Genomic DNA, 23,390 nt, shown 5'->3' on the forward strand with positions numbered 1-23,390 from the left:
AGAGGACTGACACACACAAAATATGACCAAAACTATGCATGCCAGATTTTCTATCCTGATGTGCAGGGTTTGTCACAGGTAAAAAAAATAAATAAATAAAAAAATCATTCTAGGTTTGACGGTGATGTGTATTCCAGACTTACGATAGATAGGACTTTATTTAAAAAATCAAAAGCTAAACGGATGTACTTGGGACACTTACAAAAATATATATGTTAAAACAAGACACATGAGGGTGTGGGCAAGTTGTTTACATTTCAAATCATTCAAGCAGCCTGTAAGTCAACGACAAGCACACACTCAAACACACCAGTGCACCTATTCAAACACACACACATAGTCCAGCGACTGGCAGATAACACAAGACCCACATTACACAATCTACTTGTGTTGATCCTTCAAACTGGAATGCACCCATTGGGCGACGGAAGCCGTCCAAACTCCTGAACATTTTTGTCAACAAGAACATATTAAGGTGAGGCTGATCATTTTATTGCTCTTTTTTTTCTCTTGGTTCCTTCGGTAATGTCAATATTCCCAAATTTTCTGATTATTGGCGACACCATCACATTGTTCTAGCAACTGATGGTTTTACAACACACTGAAAGGATGGGTGTTGGTTTGACAGAACATTTCCATTGTGATTTAGGTTTCTCCGTGTCATCATAATGAGCAACAATTGGTCAGTCTCGCTGCTGGTGTCCGTGGTCCTTGCCCTCACAGACCTAACTCAAAGCTTCCAACCACTCTTTGTATCTGATGGAAATTCCACTTCTCACCGCGACATTACCCAAATGGCAATACTCCGAAAGACTGCCGAGGTCTGTCGAGACATTGCTGTAGCAGAGGGAAAGGACTTCATTCTGACTGTAAGAATCGGGGCACACTTGTCTAGTTCTATACAATCTCTTTGTCAAAACTCCACAAAGAGCTTTCAACTTTGTTCTTGTCTTTAGGTTGATAACAGTCTAACAGTTGACCAAGTACAAGAGGCATGTTCGTTTACAGACAATTCCATCTCGCTTCTGTCCAGTGTCTTGTTCCATATTTCCATTGCCAATATGTACTTCAGCAATGCCAATGTGGATTTAGCGTCTATGCTGAGTGACGAGCATCATTTTGATGGTGAGACGTTCCAGAAAGGGAGAGACCTAATAACAAAAGGTACACAAAACCATCTGCTTGAGTTGATGATCCACCTGCGCTGATTTCCTTTCTATTGGGTATGCATTCTACATGCAATACAAATATATGTTAAAACAGAGTATACACAACCATGTCTCATAACACATTTAATGTTGTTTTTGAAATACTGGTAATTGCTTTACTATATGTCTGCTTCATGTCTGTTCTTGGTGATGCCTTTTATGCTTATATACTAGAATACTATTCAATTTATAGCGTTATTGGTACTGGAAGGTACACCTTTAAAAAATGACGACAGAAAGAAGGAGCGACTAGGCTAGACAAATTGTCATCGACTGAGTTCATTTGCGCATTGTCTCACTGTTGTACCGTGTGTGCAGGTGTGTCTGCTGTTAAGGCCAGTGTAAAACTGGAGAACTTCATTACAGGGCGCTGGACTCTTGGACGTGTATGTCACACTCTGCAAGTGAGTTTCAGGACTAGTGTAGTTTAGGAGGTGTGATGTAATCCATGAAACACATATGGAGTGTATGAGTTACGATGCTGTCTATTAACAGGACTTCTACAGCCACAGTAACTGGGTGGAGTTGGGGAACACGTCTCCTTACAATGCCCTGATCAAACCTGACCAAATCATTGAGAATGTGGCAGGTGGGATTCTGTTGTTTACATTTGCAAGATGCTTTCCATAGCAACTAGTGCTCCGAGTATATGCTTCAGTGAATTACCACAAACGGTGTCTGTCACCTAATCATCCATACATCATTGTGACGTAAGGTATGACTACCCTAGGATGGTTTGTTTTTAAACCGGTCCTGAGGCTCTTGAAGCGCACTTGGGGGATCCAAAACTCAGTACATACTTAAAGGTGTGTCACAGAGGGCTCATGAATGGAGATTTTCAAGTACATTGAGTGAATTGACTTAATCATGTTGAGGATCTTTAGCCCATTGACAAATATTTGCATATCTGCATTTTGGCCTCAAACATTGCGAAGAGCATATACTGAAGTCACCTGAAAAACGGAAATTGAGGTGTCTGGGAATTGACCTATGGCATCAAAGGAACTTGCTTCCCAATTCCTGTTTCCAATGAGCCATCCCACCGCCAACAAAATGTTCTAGGGATGTTTCATAAAAGTATTCAGGTCTAAAAGCTTCAGGTCTTCAGCCCGCCCAAATCCAATCTTCAAGAAATCTGCTACATCAAAATAATTAACCCAACCTCTGCTGAAAGTCCCAATTTGCTTAAAATCCACAACTCCCTAGTGGGCTAGGAAAACCACCAAGCAGTATTAACAAAAATGTTAATAACAAAATTGTTGGCTTGTCCATTTTCAATCAGTAGTCTACATATATTGCATTCTACGTATCCTGCTTTTGCTGTGTTTTTCACAGTTGGGAATATTTTTGGTTTGAGTTCATTCATTCATTCATCTTCCTAACCGCTTGATCCTCACTAGGGTCGCGGGGGGTGCTGGAGCCTATCCCAGCTGTCTCCGGGCAGTAGGCGGGGGACACCCTGAATCGGTTGCCAGCCAATCGCAGGGCATGGTTTGAGTTCTTTCAATTCTATTAAATCTATCAGACCCATCCCAAGATCTCCAGCCTAATCTACAGCACTGCATTTAGACACATTGTTCCTCCCAAACTTGTGTCGAACTTTGTCTTTTAAACTCTGGTTACTGTATTTATGATGTGTTTTTTTTTTCTTACTCCATTTTCTTGTAGGACCAAATATTTCAACCTGTAGAAACTGTACAGGAGAGAGCTGCGACAATAACATTTTGCCTGACATACTGCAGCAAGGGCTTCTTACTTCTGGCTACTTCAACCTCATATCCTCGGAAAAACCAGATGGTAACTTTGTGAGAACTTATTTGTTGCTGTATGAATGATTTGCTGATTTAAAAGGGCATTTTGACTAACTACTTGGATAGCTAGCTTTGCTCAACCTTGAAGAAAACTCAAAAAATATATCAGACCACGGTCAAATCATTCGTGTAGTGCTATTGTCATCAACAATCATCCAAGTGAGTGCTACACAATCCAATGTTTTTCTTTGTGCTTCAAGGTAAATGCAGCCATGGTGGTTCTTTTGACCAAACGAGTAAACGTGACCCAGTTGGGGGCATCAATAAAGACCAAAATGGGTCCAGCCATGGTTCACTACACCATGAAGCAGCTGATTTGGCCGTAAATGCCACTGTGGAGCTTCTGGAGGACATCAGATTAGCTATAGGAGACAAGAACTTTCTTCGGTACACGACAAGCACACTTTTTTTTACTTTGCATTCTTGGTTCCAAAGTCTAACTGGTGATGAAGACATGCAGTGAATAAATATTGTCTCTTAAATCCTTGCAGATTGATGGGCCTCTCCCAGTCCTCTGTACTGTGTTTTGTCATCGACACAACTGGCAGCATGAGTGATGACATAGCTGAAGCAAAAAGAGTTTCCTTTAACATAATTGACAGGAAGCGGGGAACCCAACAGGAGCCTTCAGCCTACATTTTGGTTCCTTTCAATGATCCAGGTAGTCAGAAAGCAATCATGAAAAGTGTTATCATGCTTCCAACTTTTCTATGGGGTCAGGTTGTAGTGAAAAATGAACTGTTACTTCTTGCAGGATTTGGACCTCTGCTAATAACGACTAATGCAGACAAATTCAAAGAAAGCATCAATGAGCTGACGGCCAGCGGAGGCGGAGATGTCCCAGAGCTGTGCTTATCTGGACTTCAGGTGTTTGCAGCACAGTGAACCCTTTCTCAAAAAATACCATTTCTAATTTAGACACTAATTCACTGCATCTGAATTACACCAGGGCGGCCCGGTAGTCCAGTGGTTAGCACGTGGGCTTCACAGTGCAGAGGTACCGGGTTCGATTCCAGCTCCGACCTCCCTGTGTGGAGTTTGCATGTTCTCCACGGGCCTGCGTGGGTTTTCTCCGGGTGCTCCGGTTTCCTCCCACATTCCAAAAATATGCGTGGCAGGCTGATTGAACACTCTAAATTGTCCCTAGGTGTGAGTGTGAGTGCGAATGGTTGTTCGTCTCTGTGTGCCCTGCGATTGGCTGGCAACTGATTCAGGGTGTCCCCCGCCTACTGCCCGGAGACAGCTGGGATAGGCTCCAGCACCCCCCGCGACCCTAGTGAGGATCAAGCGGTTAGGAAGATGAATGAATGAATGAATGAATGAATTACACCACTAGACATTGCTGTATGTTTTGGGGAATTCAAGAGAACAGAATGGTGTTATATCACATAGAAATTCATGTGTCTTAAGTGCAACAGAGACGGCTATTCAAAATCAAACTGTGGAAGATAAATTACTTTTCTTCCATGTCAACGGATACATCTTGACCAGTCTGTTTTTGGCTGATAGCTTGCCCTGACTGCTGCTCCACCCTCATCCGAGATATTTGTTTTCACTGATGCTCCAGCAAAAGATGCTGACTTGAAAAGCACCATCACCGCCCTTATAGAGAGCACCAAGTCGGAGGTGAGACACCTACCCATCCATCCATCCATTATCTATGCCGCTTATCCTTACGAGGGGCGCGGCTGTGCTGGAGTTCCGCCAGCTGGCTTAGGGCAGTCTGCGACGTACACCATGAAGTAGTTTCCAGCCAATCGCAGGGCTTACATCCTCAAATATCAAAACACGGCAAGGTTTGAGTTACATTGGAGCCAATGACAACTTAGTGACCAAAACAATTATTGCCACTAAAAGGAATAACTGGGTTTCTTCGAACAAGGTACTGCCTGATGCCATGTTTATTTGTGCCTTTCCAATATGATCAGAAGTAGTTGTTGCATTTAAATGTGCAACAAACCAAAGGGGAAAAAAGTGTTTCATCTCAATTGAGCTTGGATACTAAAAGTTTAGAACCTTATACAATGCTCCGTTTATTACACAAACCACCAGTCTGTGTGTATTTGGAGGACAGAATTTTTTAAATGTCTGTAAATATGACATTCTTGATGGGTATTTTGTTGCTCTCTTGAATTTTCAGGTCACTTTCATGTTGACAGATGTCTTGACCAGTCGACGCAAGAGAGCACTGAATCAAGCTGACGCTCAACTGTACCGTGACCTTGCCCGGGCCTCTGGCGGTCAGGCTATTGAGGTCAGCAAGTCAGACCTTGTTCAAGCTACAAGTGTTATCGAGGATTCCTTACAGAGTGCAGTGGTAAGTGAAAAACAGGAGGAAAACAAGTAAGGAAAAGTACAATATTGTTTGAAAATTCTGAACACTGTCTTTTTCAGGTAACGGTCTTTCAAATCATGATGAACCCTGGAAAGCCTGATAATTTTACATTTACTATTGATCGTTCGCTGCGAAACATTACAATCTACATCACAGGAACGCCCTCTCTCTCCTTTAATCTGACAAGCTCTGCGGGTATTATAGTTTTTCTAGTCCATTTTTTTCTTTTTACTCCATACCGGCCCCTTTAAAAACGAAAGGCACTGACTGTTTATTAATATCAAACATCTTTTTACTTCACTTTACAAGGTGTATCTCAGACCTCCAGTGAGTCCAGTGGCCCTCTTGCGTCTTTGAGCTTGGCAGGTAACCTACGACGACTGACGCTCAACAATGACAATGAAACAGGGCTTTGGGAAATCAGCGTAGACTCCAATGACCCCTACTCGTTAAAGGTCGCAGGTCAGTCGTAAATTATTATTAAGAAGGGAAGCTCAATTGTCTTTTATAAATGTTTTGACCATTGTGAATGTTGATGCTAGGTCAAAGTTCACTGAACTTCATCTATAATCTTTTGGAAGCACATGAAGGAGTCCATGCAGACTTCTTTCTAAAGGAGGGACGTCCTCTTTCGGGTGATACATCCATCGCACTCTTTCCCCTCAAACTTATCAATTATCAATGTCTCTGGACTTTTGTTCATGCCCCAAGATGTGTAAACAATGTCTTTCTTGTGTTAAATGTTCAGGCGGTAATGCCACCCTCTTGGTCACAGTGGCAGGGTGTGACAGTGTTAAGATTCCAGAGGTCACATTGTATGACAGCTCAGGGGCAACGGAGATCACCGGGGCCTTGCAGGCATGTTGGATAACATTCTTAAACACAAATAACTCAATCCTTTGATCACAATGTGAATATGCCACAGCTAATCATTTCACATCACACTAAATACATGATATTCCTCAAAAACTTTCACTGAATGGCTGGAAAGTGAAATCAGTATCTGAATATTTGCTGACAGGAGACCGCTGGGCAACAGTGTTGCCAAAATAAGAGTCCCCATTTGTTTGATACAGATTTCACTAATGAGTTCAGGTGGCTATTTGCTATGCTTTTACGGCATTGGTTTTGTTCTTTTCTCTACAGTCATTAGGAGGTTCTAACTTTCTGGTGACGTTTAATGAGATCCCAGCGGGTGAGTTTGTGGTTCGGTTGAAAGGAGAAGAGAGCAGCTCATCATCAAGATCAACTCCAAGCAGTTTCCAGAGGCAGGGCTCCACTCAGATTAAGACTTCAAGCATCTCAGTGACTGTGAGCTCAATCACTCTCGGGCATTCATCGCTGTTGTCAAGGCTACTAATGATTTTAATAACTGCATCAGTTTTCTGTTTTAAACAAACTAGTTTGTTTTCTCTCTCTGAATTTCAAAATGTTTATGGTTGATTCAGTGGTCATGAAGGTGAACTGATCTAAACTGTAGCAGAATAAGTGAACCGAGCCTACCTCTTCGTACTAAAGGCCCAACCATCTGATAAAGTGCAGCTGACTTAATTTGCTGTCACCAATACAAAACTGTGAACACACTTTAAATGGCTGTGTCCCTTTTTTTAGGCTCAAGCCAACAGCACCAACATCGAACCAGGTTCCACTGTCTCCATCCCTTTTACGGTCTCCACAACAACCAGCGGAGTCGTTAACAAGACCGCCACTGGGACATTCATAGTGCGGGCTACCAACGACCGCAGCTTTGACTCCACATCACCCGGTTCTGTCACCATAGAAACAGACAGTGACGGGAAAGCCAACGGCACCGTGACCCTAACCGCTCCTGACAGCGCGGTATCGGGAACCGACGTAACGCTTACGATTGAGGCGGAAGATGCAGCTACGGCTGGTACCAACTATATCGTCCTTAGATTTTCAGTTGCTTCTGAGGTAAGGGAAACGTTCTCAAACGGGTCTAGGATCCTGATTGACATTAATATGGCTAATGGGGTTTTCATGAATACCGTATTTTCAGCACTAAAAGGCGCACCGAAAAGCCTTCCATTTTCTTAAAAGCTCACAGCGCGCCTTAAAATCCGTTGCGCCCTTTGTGTGGTCTTTACAGTAATACGTCAACCCCAAAATGTCTCCTTGCTAGAGACATGCTTCCAAGGCGGAGTTCAAACTTAAGGCGTACATTTTCGCAGTTGAACATGGAAATTGAGCAGCGGCAAGAGAGTTCAACGTTAACGAGTCAATGTTATAACTTGCTGTTGATTAAATGAACTGTGTCGCTGCTTTATTAAATATGTTTTTCTGACATTTGATCATCGCTATATTAATGGGGGTTTAGTGTAGTGTCGTGTCCTGTTGGCATTTCCTTGAGCGTAGCTCCATCTAGTGGAGTGGATGCATTGTAGATTGCGTCTTATAAAGTGGTGCGTCCAATATATGAAAAAAATTACAAAATAGGCCATTCACTGATGGTGCGCCTCATAATCCAGTGCGCCTTTTAGTGTGGAAAATTCGGTATTGCATATATGCTGTGCAATTAGCAATTATAATTTCTTGACTGTCTGCCTTCAGGTGACCGACGTTAACAGACCAGTGTGCCAAGAGGTCAGTACATCTACCAACTGTTCAACTTCATCGCTCTGTGACTCCTCCCAGTGGATATTTGTGGCCAACTTGACAGACGGTATAAATGGGACGGGTATAGAAAGAGTCACCATACGTAAAGGGTCCGGCACCCTCAACACAACCACAGTTGTGGGGCCAGGGGGCGAGAACATTACTGTGGCCTCATACCGGTCCTCCTGCTGTGCAGACAGAGTGGAGCTGACTGTTGTGGACAATGTGGGAAATGTTGGCATTTGCGTGGGCCAGGTGAGACAGTCCACCACAGTTGCGCCTGTGACTGCAGCTCATGTGACTCCTAACAACACCACGTCCACCGGAGGGGATAGTCTGAGCACAACACTTTGGGTCTGGACCACTGTTGTAGCACTCACACTTTGGAAATGAAAGAGATGCATGGAAGTATATTGATTGTAGTACATTATTCAGATACTTTGATTGACAAGCTGTAACAAAATCGATCGATATTATTCTATTGGTGTTTAGATGTGAACGGTAATCATAATTTAGTTTTATGAGATTTATCTACTCAAAACATGTTTATTGTACACAATAGCAGAATGAATTGTATAGCATAATATATTTTTATGAATGTTATTGAATTTCTTTATGGGATTACAGCAGTGCACTCTCACTTAACCACCTTTGGTTGAAGAAAAAAAAACAATATGGGGAAATAATGCTCATTTTTGTAAGAATTAAACAACGTGTTTAATAATGTGGTAGTAGTTTGCAGTGATGTGAAACTGAGAATTAAAAATATAAATAAATCATAAACTCCGTTTTGAATGCTGATTTCGTTTGGATTATGAAATAGTTGCACTGAGAAAATCATAGGTTCATCAAATTGTATCCACAGGTGCGGTGAAGAAAACCGTCTATTTACTGAATGCAGAAATATAGCTGTAGTCAAGTCAAACATTTTTATTTTTTGTCACACTGTCTTCTGAGCTTCCTCCCATTCGGCTCATGCCTTGTTGTCATTGATCAATCCAACAGAGGTGATGTCTATGGCAAAACTGAGGATCATGCTGCTATAGGGTGAATGGAGTAACAGGCAATGTTGGTTTTCGGCCTCTGGATTCTCTGAATTGTCGGTATATGTTCTTAAACAGTTGAGTGTTCACAACACACTGTTCACAAAGTAATGAACCACACCCCGTCTTTCAAGGTTTCACTTTCTGTGCTTGCAATTGTTCTAAAAATAAGTACCTAATTATACAATTACAGCATTGTGTTTCGGCCATCTACAGGAATGTGTCATAAAAATCAAATGCGTAAGGGTGTGTCATTGTGTCAGGTTGTTTCATTTTGTCTCTCGACGCTCAATCTCCATTCAAATTGTCAAAGAGATAGTGAGGAGAGTACTCAGTCAAATGCTCACAAGGGGACTCGGGAGATAACGAGGAAACACACATTTTTGGCGTTTGGAATGTTGTCATGGGGAGGCTGAAGAGGTTCAAAATCGGGCTGCACTTTTTTCAATGAGTATTGAAGTGAGTATGCCAATTTACATATTGGGTCTATAAAATGGAATTGCCCCTCAGCAGTCGTTCAGTGTTAGTGTTATCAGCAAACACAGGAAATATGCTTAGTTGTGTATTTTTATTTGTCCAGTCACTGCTTTGTTAACAAAAATGTTTAGGGGAGGGGGGCGCGTTCTGTCTCGCTGTTTTCAGTTCACCCGCTAATGTATTTCCAATCTCTTTATTTTACTTGGTAACACCTGGTTCACTGTATGGACCTCTAGTGTTGTTAGTTAAATGCAGTGTGCTGGCATGTTGTAAATAATAGTTTCAATAGCTTGTGCATAATCGTGACATTTCAAGAATGTTTCCATTGTAATTTCAGTTTGTATTCATCTTCCGTCATCATCATCATCGTCATCATGAGGAATATGTGCTCATTCCTGCTGCTGGTGGTCCTCACCTTCACAAGCCTCACTCAAAGCTTCAAACCATTCTCAGTGCCGGATAGTATCTCCATGACTCACCGTGACATTACTGAAAGGGCAATTCTCCAAAAGACAGCCGAGGTCTGCCGATATCTTGCTGCTGCAGAGAAACGGGACTTCAATCTGAGTGTACGATAGCACTTGTGCATGCAAGTATCGCAATTAGATGCCATACATCTTGAAGTTAAGGATTGTTTCGAAAATGTGCTAACTTCATCCATTGGGCTTTGGAACCAGGGTGTGATCGTTTGGATCTTGCAAACTAGGTTGAGGCAATGGCTTGGGATAACAATAATGATGATATTGTGATATTAAAATTGCCACAGTATTCAATGTAATTTTCAGATTATAAAAGCAGCACATCTCTATCAAAAACAAACTTCTGCCTGCTCCAGCCATACATTGTGAACTACATAGACCATGTTGCTTTGTACAGCTTAGCCAATAACTGAGCAGCCAGAACAGTTCACACTCTCAGAGGATATTCATTCACCCATCCCTCCATTTTCTAATTGGCTTTATCCTCACAAGGGTCTCGGGCGTGCTGGAGCCTATCCCAGCTGTCATCGGACAGTAGGTGGGGCAATGTTTTTGAAGGTGTTAGTTTTGGAAATTAAATTTACACAGTGGTTCCGTAACTTTTCCCTCCGCTAAAAATGTAACTGTTACAGAGGTAAAATGATTCTTGTCAAACCCCACATCACAGGATAAAGAAAATCCATAATGAGACACCCGGGAGGGAGGGATAATGCTTAAATTTGTCCCAGTTGTTCATTCAACTTAACAACTAAACCATTTTTTTTAAAGGCACTGACAGTTCAGGGTTAAACCACTGTCACTGTGAAATATGAAAATCTAAACAATAACAGACATTAACTCAAATTTCATTTGGTCATCAAAACTTTACCACTTACGCCAGGGGTTTCAAACTCATTTTAGTCGCGGGACAATTTGGAGTTGTGTTCTCCCTTGGGCCGTTATGGCAATGAAACCACCAAATTATTACTTGTACACAACAAATGAATAGCTTACTTGTTTTGAAATCAGTCAAGTCAATTCTAATAGTTTGTTCAATGATTGTTCAAGTGAGTGTAAACAGGGTAACAAAATTATTGCAAAATCTCAACGTTATTTATTACACATGTATTACATTGTTAAATGATAGTTTGCCATTTCGGTACAGATTTTAGCAAGTTGACACACAAAATGATTTGGCGGGCCGGATCTGGCCCCCAGGCCTTGAGTTTGCTCCCTGTGATTTACACCGTTGTGTCTTTTTTTTTCCAGATTGATGACAAACTAACAATTGAACAAGTTCATGAGGCGTGCTCCTCCTACTCCTCAGATACTTCAGACTTAATGCTGTCCAGTCACTTGTTCACAGAATCCCTTTGGAATATGCACTTCCGTAATGGACTTGTGGATTCAGACTTTTTACTCATTGCAGCGCGCCATTTTGATAACGAGGCATTCGGGGAAGGACGGAACATAATCACACAAGGTACTTCCTGTCTTCTTACCACATAGCAAACATAGAAATGGAGACTGACACACGTGCGTGCCTTAGATTGTTCCCTGTAACTGAAGAAGAGAAACTGATTCTAATTTAGCTGGAGAGGAGTCTATAGTCAATGCTACAATGGGCATTACTTTGCATTTGCAAGTACAGCAATGCTCCACCGTATCCAGCAGATGGTGCAACTTTCACATTCATTCTGAATAGAATCGCTTCAATTGGGACAGTAGACCAACCTTCATTCTTGTTTGGTTTTGTGTGAACATTGCTGTTGAGAATAACAGGAATTAACAGAAGCACATACAACAGAAAGAGAAAGTTCACCTCTAACTTACTCTCCTCCTGTTGTATTCTGTACTCCTAAGGTGTGTTTAATGTGAAGGCCAATGTGAGAACGGATAACTTCATGACAGGGCGGTTGAGCCTTGGATATATATTTCATACTCTCCAGGTGTGTTGCAATATAATCTTGTTGATATTGGAGAATTCTGAAGTGGTGTCATTTTGGAAGTGAGATCGTATCAACAAGCAATGTGAAGTGTGTGTGCATGTATTATATCATTGTATCCTCCAAGGACTTCTACAGCCACAGCAACTGGGTGGAGTTGGGAAACACGGCACCTTATAAAGTTTTGGTTGAACCTGACCAACCCCTTGAGAATCTGGCAGGTAGGAAACTGAATTTCTTCACATTCATGGGCATCCTGTCCACCACAGCAGCAAAGAGCGGTATAACCGTAACCATCCCCAAGAGCGTAGATAGCACTGTGATAGACACTTAATTCTCGTCACATAAGGCAACAAAAATCTCCGGTAAAAGAGAGGCCTTTGAGGCTGCATAGCGTGCTACAACTACGGAGGTATTGAAGTGACACAACGATGTCTAAATTTATACTATTCCATGATATATATTATGTCCTAAGCATAAATATATATTCGGGCTGTCACTATACTGAATATTTTAAGAATGATTATTGAAGATGCGTTATTACTTAGTTATTTTGCATTTCAAAAAATATGTTCCCATTCAGTGATTATTGTTGTTTGTTTGCTCTCAATCATTAAATAAAACCAAATAAACATGCCATCTCTCTCTCTCTCTCTCTCTCTCTCTCTCTCTCTCTCTCTCTCTCTCTCTCTCACTCAAATGTCCTAACCTGATTAATTTTTTAAACAATGTTGCCCTGCTTGTTATGCTGGGTCAGGTAGCTCCTTGTAAAATATGACACCCTATAAATGTAGCCATGGAATTTATCATTATTATTGTAATTAAACTTTTACATTCCGACACAGAAGGGGATTTCACTTCACTGAATTGTCAATGTCCATATTTTGTGGTTTGCCTAAGTCAGTGCCCTCATAGTTGGGAGATTTAGGAAAAAAATATTGCAGGCCTTATATCCATTACGAATTGCAAGTCACATACATGCAACAATACTAATAATACTTTTAAGGAGTGCATTATTATTTTTATTACAATTGCAATGTCTTTCATGAAACCCCAAGGATGCTTAACATAATTAAAGGATTCTTTGAAAAAAAAAGTTTTGAAACATCATCATAATGGACTGAGTTACTGTTAACAACTTCCCTCACGATGGTTGGAAAATCAAACTGACAGCATCTAAATGTACATTAGGGCCACTCAGAACTGATTTATATCATTGTAGGATGTGATTTTTCTCACATTTGCTTCATTTGTTTGCAGGGCCATTAATGCCCACCTGTAGAAACTGTAATGGAGACAACTGTGATGACAACCTTGTGTCTAATGTGCTACTGCTGAAGCGTCTCACCTCAGGCTACTTCAGCCCCTTCTCCTCAGAAAAGCCACGAGGTAACTAACTATGAGGAACTGCGTGAAGAGTCTTTCTTTCATGGTTAATCATCAATATATCTACTGTAAATAAAATAGCAAACCAATGGAAAAGAAGGCCTGATTGACTAAGATCTCAAAGAGTGGACCCTAAATTGTGTTTGCTCTCACAGTCTGTTTGATGCAGGGCATTATGCACCTGATTTAAGATTGGGATCTTTGACAAAGATCCCCAAATGAAGGTGCAAAATTGCTTTTTCACACCGACATATTTCAGGCGCTGTTGGCAACAATAAAGATATTACTGAGTGTCATAAGAGGGACGAATTTTCACGAGCAACCACATAAAAACCATGTTTTGTTTCACCGATGTCATGCTGAGAGCTCATCATGCATAATTTTGCTTTTAACGTATGGCTTGGCACTCCCAAAACAGAAGACGCAAGATGAATTCAATTCAACATTTGTCGGTGAAAGCAATCCTGAGTGTATCTGGTTTCATGCCGCTCTAGTTGAATGTGGGATGGTTTTAACCTTGAAAAGGTTGACTGGCATACAATCTTGTTGTGTCTTTTTCTTCCGAGGTAAATGCAGCCATGGAGGTGATTTCGACCTGACGAGTTTACGTGACCCAGTGGGAGGCATCAATAAGGAGCACGTTAAATCTAGGCATGGCTCACTTCACTTTCAAGCAGCCAATTTGGCTGGGAATGCTACAATGCAACTTCTGGAGGACATCAGATTAGCTGGAGGAGAAAAGAACTTTCTACGGTAAGGGAAAGGTTCCAAGGACAACTGATGGTGATCTGTTGATCAGAATAAAGGCATTTAAGAAAACAGGGAGAAATTCAAGAAACCATGATCGAAACGTGCTTTCAGTGTTTGAAATGTCGTTGTTGTTTTTACTTCCGTATTTAACAAATTTGAGTCCAGGAATTATTCTTTGGCTTCTTCCCTCTGACACACAAATCATTACACAGATCTGAAGAATGGAATGAGATGAGGTGAATCGTCAAAAAAATAACAAAACAAAACAGGGCGCATCTCATGGGGTGAAGAAGTCAAGTCAAGTCAACTCAACAGTATTTATAGAGCACTTTCAAACAGCCATCGCTGCATACAAAGTGCTGTACATGGAGCAATTTAACATGCACAATAAACAGTAAGACGAATCGGTAATAAAGGCGGTAGAAAGCACCAAGCAGTAAAATCAAGAACAAATCTAAGTCATGCTGAGTCGAACGCCAAAGAATACAAGTGAGTTTTGAGGAGGGCTTTGAAGATGGGCAGCGAGGAGGCTTGCCGAATGTTCAGTGGGAGGTCATTCCAGAGAGAGGGACCAGCAACAGAAAAGGCTCGATCCCCTCTGAGCCTCAGTTTAGTTCTTGGTACTTCTAACAAAGACTGGTCCACAGACCTGAGGCGCCGGGCAGGTGTGTAGGGGCGGATGAGCTCAGAGAGGTAAGGTGGCGCGAGATTATTCAGAGATTAAGAGAAGAAGAATACAATGAAACAAAATGCATGTCACAATGCTTAAAAATATGGCAGAAGGCAAGGTGGAAAGTGGAATGTTTTGTCCCCTCATGGAATGAGGACATAAGGGTGCTGTGTCTTGGCCTTAGTTTATGATTTCACTGTTTTCGCCATGCAGACTTGGTGGGGGTTAGCATGCATAGAAATTTGTGTTGTGATATGAACCAGAACATCGGTTTTGATTTAAATGATGCGAGTGCATCAAATTGAATCGTTCCATATTAATCGTTACACTGAAGAAAAATATAAACGTGAGACTTTTGTCGTTTTGCTCTTGTTTTTCAAGAGCTGGACTCAAAGTTCTAAAACGTTTTCCTGCAAACACAAAAGGTCATTTCTATTAAATATCGTTCACAAATCAGTCTAAATCTTTGTTAGTGAACATTTCCCCTTTGTCAAGATCATCCATCCGACCTCACTGGTGTGGCATATGAAGATTTTTGTATTTGTCATTTTTGTTTGGTGTATATATCGAGATACATATTGAACTGTCTTTTTATTGGAGAGAGATTTTGAAATTTACCGTTGACATAGTGTATATTCGTAATGTGGTAGGCTGGATATCCCCTTTTGTAATACGGGTGCCCCATGATATAATTTAATTCATGGGAGTGGGGGTGGCCAGAAGAAATTTGCCATCAAATGGATGCCCCAAAGAATGGTTTGATGGCCGTTCATGAATGATCATCGACAGGGAGAGGGAGATTGGAAGATGAAAGATTTTTTTTGTTGTTTTTGTTGATTACACCTCTGCTTCTGATCATTTTGTTGGGAGAGTAACCGCTCAGGCGGATACACCACTTTGCACATCTCTCTGTTCCTGGAGTGGAACAGTATGTGAAACAGCTAAGAGGAGATTCTGAATCTCCAAATCTGTTCCTCAGCCAGAGAAGGCTCTTCTGGTGGCACCTTATCCTGGAAGAGAGTCAGCAGCCTGTTGCCTCTGCGACCCGATTCCAAATAAATGGGTGGATGGATACAACGTAATGCTGTGCTTGTGTATCTGGTGTATTCGTCTTTGCAATGCTTTGAGCAAAGTATATAAAGTTCTTACCTCTGTAATGACAATCACATTTTTTTCTTATTCCTGCAGACTGATGGGCCTCTCCCAGTCCTCTGCGCTGTGTTTTGTCATCGACACCACACGCAGTATGGGTGCAGAAATAAACGAAGCCAGGAGATTCACTTTTGAACTCATCGACCGCAGGAATGGAACCCTACTGGAGCCGTCGGCCTACATATTGGTTCCTTTCAATGATCCAGGTAGGCGGTGTGCCAGGGGCGATTCTAGGAAAAGAGGTTTAGTGTGCCAGAGCGAGGTCAGCGTGTGCTACAAAGACCGAGGGGTAGAGAGCTGCGCATCGACCGACAGGGGATTGGGGTGAGGGGGCTTGCCACTACAAAAACACGCACAGGAAGTCTAGGAGTAAGCCATATCTGACAACGGCAATAGGGAAGGTGTAGACAAGCAGTTATAATCTTCAGCTGCCAGCAGGTGCGTCCCGCTTCAAGAACTGGCGGACATAAGGCTGTGGTGTCCTTGAGCAAGGCACCAATACCCAAACTTGCAGCCCCCTCTCCAATGGGTGCTGCTAACAGTGTGTTGTCGCTCTAATGCACAAAAAGGTCAAGGCCCGGGGACCAGATCCGGTCTGCCACGAAAGCAAATCATTTGTTTCAACTTCCATGATCCTTGCTTAAATCTGTACCGAAATCTCAATTTGTCATACGTAAGAAATAACGGTGACATTTTGCAATAATTTTGTGACTTGCTTTACACTTACTATCATAATTAAACAAATAAACATATCCAGTAGTTGACTAGTAATAAAAAAACTAAAAATCTATCTTTTTTTGTTTTTGTGTGTGCAAGTTATAATACGATGTGACGATTAAACATTTATTTGGTTTCACTGTCGTAACGGCCCTCCGGGGGAAGACGTAATTCAAAACATGACAAAAATTAGTTTGACACCCATTGGCTCAAGAAATGCAGAGGTCAAATTTTGTGAATGCATATCCAGTATATTTGACAAAAAAGAGGATCTTCTGTTCTTCATCATCAGAAAATATATTGAAATGATTAATCACTGTGATATTTGCCAGCTGTCTAAATAAAGCTGCCTTGCATTGCCTAATTTCTGAGGGAGGACAATTTCTTTTGAAACAGCAGACATAAACATTGACAGTATGCATGTTTCTGGAAAAAGCCAGCCCCCAACACTGAATCAAAGAAAAAAGAAAGAAAGAAAGAAAGAAAGAAAGAGAAAGAAAGATCCAAATTGGAAAATGAACAAAAAGAAAAGATGCTTCAAGAAAAATCCCAAAAGAATGATGACCAAAAAGAAAGCTTTTGAGAGATTCCGAGCCCAGATGTTGATCACATAGAAGGTTGAATGACTGCATCTATTTTTTAAGGGCAGGTATAAAAAGTTTGTGTTGAACAGAAGAAATGTTTAAACTGGGTTGTGTTACAGAAGTTCGAAGAAACTTTGACTGCTGTTTCTCCAAGAGGCTATTGCATGGCGCTGTGTTGTACCAAACATGAAACAAAAGCTCCAATAAAAAATAAAATACTGAATATTGATCTGACAAATGTATCACTCTTTGCAGATGTTGGACCTCCAATCATGACAACCGATGCAGACACAATCAAAGAAGGGCTCAATAAACTGACTCCTAATGGAGGAGGTGACAACCCAGAGATGAGCTTGTCTGGACTGCAGGTGTCTCTTGTTATACGAATATACGTTTCTCATTTGGAAACGAAATGCATAATCAGATTCCATCTAAATTAATTGGCTTTTTATTCCAATCAGTTGAAATGTGAACACTTGTTATTTTGCAATGTACAGTTTTTTGTTTGGTTTTTTGCTCACAGCTTGCCCTTACCATGGCTCCATCCTCAACTGAAATATTTGTCTTCACTGATGCATCAGCAAAAGACGTTCATTTAAAGAGCACCATCACTGCTCTTATTGAGAGCACCAAGTCTGTGGTAAGACTTTTGAAATCCTTTTCCCCGCATAAATTTTAGACCAGCTTCCTAGAACTATGACAGTATGTATTACAGTAGGGGTTAATTAAAACTCACAAAACTCCGACGATAACTTCAACTCTTCACTAGGTGTCCTTATCCGATCAAAAGAAGAGATGAAAATGTCTAAGATGTTTGCTGGCATTTTCAGGTAACATTCTTGCTGACAGAAACACTATCCAGTCGGCGCAAAAGAGTGGTGACCCCAGAAGGTGCTCAGCTTTACCGTGACCTTGCCAGAGCATCTGGTGGTCAGACCATTGAGGTCAGCAAGCGAGATCTCCCCATGGTTACAAACGTTATAGAGGATTCCACAGGCAGTGCAACGGTAATAAAAGGAACGAGGAAAAACACGTCTACAAAGTAGATACAGAAAATATACTGTATATATTCCCCATGTTTTTCAGGTAACAGTTTTTCAAGAAATGAGCAGCCAGACCGAAACATTCTCATTTACCCTTGATAGCTCACTAAGGAACATAATTATCTCCATCACGGGGGAATCATCTCTCACTTTTATTCTGACCAGCTCCACAGGTATGATGGCTCGTCTCGTCCAACTTTTCCAGTTGACTAAACATCAGCTGGGAAATCACCAACCGTTTGTGCATCTTGAGCATCCCTTTCCTACCTTTGCAGGAGTATCTCAGAATTCCGGTGAGTCCAGTGGCTCTCTGGCGTCTTCGACCTCGACGGGTAATCTACGACGATTGAGGCTCAACAATATCAATGAAACAGGACTGTGGGAAATCCGTATTGTCTCTAATGATCAATACTCGGTTAAGGTTACAGGTCAGTCAAAGGATGGAACATAAATGATCTCTTACAAAGATGTGTTGAAAATTGTAAATACTGTATTTGTTCTACCAATGTTGACATCAGGTCAAAGTCCAGTGAACTTTATTTACTACCATGTGGAAGAAAGTGAAGCACCCGTTGCAGACTTCTTTCTGAAGGAGGCACGTCCTATTACAGGTCAAACATCGTCTTTGATTGCAAAATCACACACCTTGTTATTATCTATCCATGTCCACACTCATAGGGTTCGACAGTGTACTTTACTTGTACTTGGCAACTCAGAATATTGTACATGCATGAAAGTAGCTGTGCAAAGTAGATGACTGTCCCCATGAGCAAGAACACAAATGCTTTTACTTCCTATGCACGGAGCCACACTTTTTTTTCCTTCAAAATCCGGGAGCAGCATCGAGCTGAGGCATGTCTCGGATTCATTTTGATCATGTGCCGTTTTCTCTTGTGCAAACTTCTAGGGGGTAATGCCACTATCTTTGTCACAGCAACAGGAAGTGACAGGGTAAACGTAACAGAGGTCACACTGTATGACAGCTCGGGCCCAACAGCGGTCAACGGAATATTGCAGGCATGTTGGATATATTCATTAAAAAGAGAATACACCAAAGGCTAAGCCTCAAACACCAAATAACAAACCTAGAAATATTTTGCCCCAACTTAGAGCAGTTATCTCAGAAAATGTGATGGTTGTTTGAAAATTGACTGATTCAACTCAACTTTCCATAACCAACCTCGAGAATTGACAATATTTACTCGAGGACTCATCATCAATCCAATTAGCTGTTTTAACTCAGACTTCTGCATCCTAGTGGTATGACATTGGATATTGTGTTAGGTAATCGGTAAAACCTAAAATATAGTCTCTTTACAAATAAATGTTTTGTGAGGCCAACAATTTTCCTGATTCGGAAACGATTGGATGACAGAGCAAGCCTAATTCAAATCAAACCCCTCATAAAATTACAGGTAGAATTGCATTTTTTTAATTATTTTTCTTGTACTTTCTCTCAGGCATTAGGAACAACTGGCTTCTTGGTGAAATTCAATGAAATTCCAGCAGGAGATTTTGTGGTTCGATTGAAAGGAGGGGGCAGCGACTCATCCTCACAGTCAACTCCAAGCATGTTCCAAAGGCAGGCCCACACTCGAATCAGGACTTCGAACATCACTGTGATTGTGAGCCTAAACTTTTTCAATTCTCGACCATGTGAGAGCCGATCTCACCTTTGGCCTCAAGCTTGAACAACATTTCAATCATGTTTTATGAATGTTGGATTCAGTCTCAAGAAATGCATTTGCAACGAGGCCCATAACAGTTCTTCAAGCAGTCTTTGACTGCTCCATTTGCTCGATACCCACCAGGGTTTGGATGATCGATAGCTTTTAAGCTAACCAAACAAAAAACATTTTTAAAAAATCAAAGCTGTAAGTTATGAACAAACTCTAAAATGGCTGTCCCACTTTTTCAGGCTCAAGTCAACATCACCAACATAGAACCAGGCTCAAACGTCTCTATCCCTTTCACTGTCATCATAATGACCGGAGGAGTCCCTGACGAGACTACAAACGGGACATTCACGATCCGTGCTTTCAACAACCGCAACTTTATTTCGTCATCGCCAATGTCTCTCACCGTAGAAGCAGACAGCGGCGGGAAAGCCAACGACACTGTGACCCTAACCGCTCCTGCAAATGTAACATTGGGAACTGACCTGACGCTTACGATTGTGGCGGAAAATGAAGATGCAACCGATCTCAACTTTGCTGTCCTTCGGTTTTCAGTTGGTGCTGAGGTAAGAGAAGAGTAATCAAGGTTATTTCAGATTTTGATCAACAGTGTCGTATAAACTGGTTGCGGGAAGAAAAATCCGTAATATTGTCAGTAAGATGTTTTAAATGGTTTTCCTAGTTTATTGAGTGACTCAATCACAGATAAATACAGTATTTTAAATGAAACTGCAATTTTGTGTCTCAAAATTGCAATTGCAGGTTTGCTAATAACAATTTCACCACTGATATTTACATTTTGTTAATGCTTCTACATTTGTGTGTCTCCAGGTGGATGATTTGACCAGGCCAGTGTGCCAGGTTGTCCGTAAATTTGCCAATTGCCCAGCCGATTTGTCACGCTGTGGCTCTTCTCAGTGGATGTGGGTTGTCCAAGTGACCGACGGAGTCGATGGGACGGGAATTGACAGCATCGTTATCCGCGAAGGGACGGGCATGCTTCGTACGAGAACTTTGGTGGGGGAAGGGGGCGAAATCATCACCGAGGCCTCCTACCAGGCCTCCTGCTGTGAAGACAGAGTGGAGCTGTCTGTTCGAGACAACGTGGGAAATGTGGCTCTTTGCATGGGCCGGGTGAGACATTCTACCACAACAGCACTTGTAGCACAAAAATTAACTATTGCATTCAAACAACTGAAGACTTTCGAAAAACATTTTAACACCCGATACTGAAGATGAGGAACTCTTTTAAAATTGATTTTACAGACTGTTTCATTGGAAACAAAGTAGGTTTTATCAACCCACACACACTGAATAAAACACCGCCCACTGAAAGACAAACAGTGCGTTATCAGAACAGTACAACACAACTGAGAGTGTACCAAGGCCTCAGAGAAAGAGCATATTTTCGTGAGGGAACCTCAAAACCTCCTGTGGTTACAGCAACCGGTCGTTGTGAAAAGTGTATCTACCTCTTCAAGGGACATGAGCAAGTTGGATACGAACAAAGAGAGTGACAAATAGATGCAACAGTCTCCTACTGCCTTTGGGTGGGGTAAATACCTCCAGACTGTTGTTTGCGCTTATGCACCAAAGAGTCGTTCAGAGTACACTCTCTTTTTGGAGTTCTCGGAGACGGTGCTCGTCACGGATTAGCCATAACAAACACCGTATTCAGAGATCAGGGTGTCCACATCCGCACTTAAAATAGGGACACTTTAGGCCGCAGTTCAATAATCAATTAAAGAGCAGTAAAGAGAGAGGCGTAGCTGTCAACTGTTGGCTTCGATTGTAGGGGAAAACGCCAGCCTGAACTGGCAGATCCAAATGTTTTGTGAGACTCTGATGGGAACATCTAGCAGAGTCCACTGTAAGAAAGAGCAGAACTTCACGGGGTAGGCGGGGTTCATTGAGTCAAACTACAAGGGGATACAGTTACATACTGTATTTACATAATACATACCATAATCGTATATGACGAATAAGGTTGATAACAGGCTAAAAGGTTGCAGCTATTATAACAGTATCCCTCACTATCTTTTTAAATGAGGGTACTGGGACGGCACTCATACTGAAGTTTTAGCACAAAGGGTCAGTACAGTATTTCTAGACCGTTATGACACACCCGCTTGAGCTTGTTCATTCGCTTTCTGTAATCCAGGTGAGCGATGTTCTCCCTCCGATGTGCCAGGAGGTCAGCACATCCACCTGTCCATCCTCTTCATCGCCTTGCAACTCCTCTCAGTGGGTGTTTGTGGTCAATGTGAGTGACGGCATCAATGGAGTGGGCGTCGACAACGTCACCATTCGTGCAGGCAACGGCACCCTCAACACATCCACAGTGGTCAGGCCAGGGGGCGAGAACATCACCGTGGCCTCCTACCAGGCCTCCTGCTGTGAAAGTAGAGTGGATCTGTCTGCTATGGACAAGGCCGGAAATGAGGTCATTTGCATAGGCCAGCCTATCCGAGAATCCACCACAGTTGCACCTTTGACGACAACAACTAACATTTTCACAGGCAATGGAGGGCCCGCATTTCGCACGTCATATTGTCTCTGGATAATTCTTGCCTCACTCGCACTTTGGAAATGAAACTAATTGCAGTGTTCCCACACGATTTGCATACCGTAAAAGGGCTTATAATTGCTTGCAGATGGTGTTAAGTCACTACTTGATGGTCCTCAGCTCACGTCAATATAATTTCTATGCACTAATGTACTACAAGATGGCGGCAAAACAATGTTTAACGAGACAGCGCTTTGGTCTGAGCACGAAACAGCCGATAGGGGAATTGATTTTTTCTTTTTCCAGCAAATAACAGAGAATAGAGTATCCCCCCCCTCCCCCAAATAAGTGGAAAGGTGTGGGAACACTGTATATCAGTTGGAAGAAACATATCTGGTACTTTGAGCATTTGTATCTAGTTATTTATGGATATAGGTGTATGCAGTTACAGTTGAGTTAGTTTGTCTATCAGGAAATCAAATTATCCGATACTGTGTTTTGATTTAGTGTGTAAAAGTACATTGTAATAGCAGTAGTTCTAGTCAAGTTGTGAAAGTGTAACTTTAACCAACGCATGGATTATGGAATGAATAGACACATTAGAACTAACGACTCTGATAAATTATGACGATGTTGATGATGATTTTAGTGGGGGGGTGGACCATTTAGAGATTGTATGAGAAATAAGTTTAAGATCAAAATATGAATATAGCATTATAAATGGCAAGCAGCATCACAACCTCACAAAGGAACCTCAGTGCGCCTGCGGCTCTGCGGATTGGAAAGGGGTGGCGGCTGCCACCTCCACTGAACGCTTTGCCACTCCAGTTGACACCTCTACTGTTGTCAATGAATCAATCAATGATGAATTAACACATCCATTCCCAAACCACATGTGAGCGCTTTTTTTTAATTATCGAAGCGTTTTATACTCCTGCTTTTTTTTTTTTTTTAATAATTTTGTTTTTTATGCATTGGAGACCCTGGGACCGGGCCAATGTGGTGCCCAAGG

At 41.7% G+C, this 23,390-nt stretch overlaps 2 protein-coding genes across 3 annotated transcripts; both read left to right on the plus strand.

Annotated features, from left to right (window-relative positions):
* Window positions 1-238: 238 nt before the first annotated feature.
* Window positions 239-8,653, plus strand: LOC127612734 (von Willebrand factor A domain-containing protein 7-like). Its single transcript, XM_052083506.1, has 18 exons — window positions 239-475; window positions 650-869; window positions 957-1,164; window positions 1,527-1,612; window positions 1,704-1,797; window positions 2,877-3,005; window positions 3,220-3,406; window positions 3,511-3,680; window positions 3,774-3,886; window positions 4,529-4,645; window positions 5,160-5,336; window positions 5,414-5,549; window positions 5,664-5,816; window positions 5,897-5,989; window positions 6,103-6,212; window positions 6,501-6,665; window positions 6,966-7,289; window positions 7,926-8,653. The coding sequence occupies exons 2-18, from the start codon at window positions 669-671 to the stop codon at window positions 8,361-8,363; spliced, it is 2,901 nt and encodes a 966-aa protein (XP_051939466.1). The 5' UTR covers window positions 239-475; window positions 650-668; the 3' UTR covers window positions 8,364-8,653.
* Window positions 8,654-9,291: 638 nt separating this feature from the next.
* LOC127612732 (von Willebrand factor A domain-containing protein 7-like) lies at window positions 9,292-23,270 on the plus strand. 2 transcript variants are annotated; one of them, XR_007965929.1, is made up of 20 exons: window positions 9,292-9,472; window positions 9,828-10,059; window positions 11,218-11,431; window positions 11,812-11,897; window positions 12,022-12,115; window positions 13,155-13,283; window positions 13,847-14,033; window positions 15,889-16,058; window positions 17,409-17,521; window positions 17,677-17,793; window positions 17,984-18,160; window positions 18,240-18,369; window positions 18,472-18,624; window positions 18,715-18,807; window positions 19,104-19,213; window positions 19,657-19,821; window positions 20,115-20,438; window positions 20,704-21,006; window positions 22,034-22,886; window positions 22,926-23,270. XR_007965929.1 is itself a non-coding variant. In XM_052083505.1 (19 exons), exons 2-19 carry the CDS (start codon window positions 9,865-9,867, stop codon window positions 22,463-22,465), a joined length of 3,192 nt encoding a protein of 1,063 aa, XP_051939465.1. In that variant the 5' UTR covers window positions 9,292-9,472; window positions 9,828-9,864; the 3' UTR covers window positions 22,466-23,270. The 2 variants fall into 2 exon arrangements, 1 of the variants encoding a protein (XP_051939465.1); XM_052083505.1 differs by having other exon boundaries at window positions 22,034-23,270.
* The last annotated feature ends 120 nt before the right edge of the window (window positions 23,271-23,390 follow it).

The sequence above is a fragment of the Hippocampus zosterae genome, chromosome 13 (genome assembly GCF_025434085.1).
Source record: "Hippocampus zosterae strain Florida chromosome 13, ASM2543408v3, whole genome shotgun sequence".
Taxonomy (NCBI): Eukaryota; Metazoa; Chordata; class Actinopteri; order Syngnathiformes; family Syngnathidae; genus Hippocampus; species Hippocampus zosterae.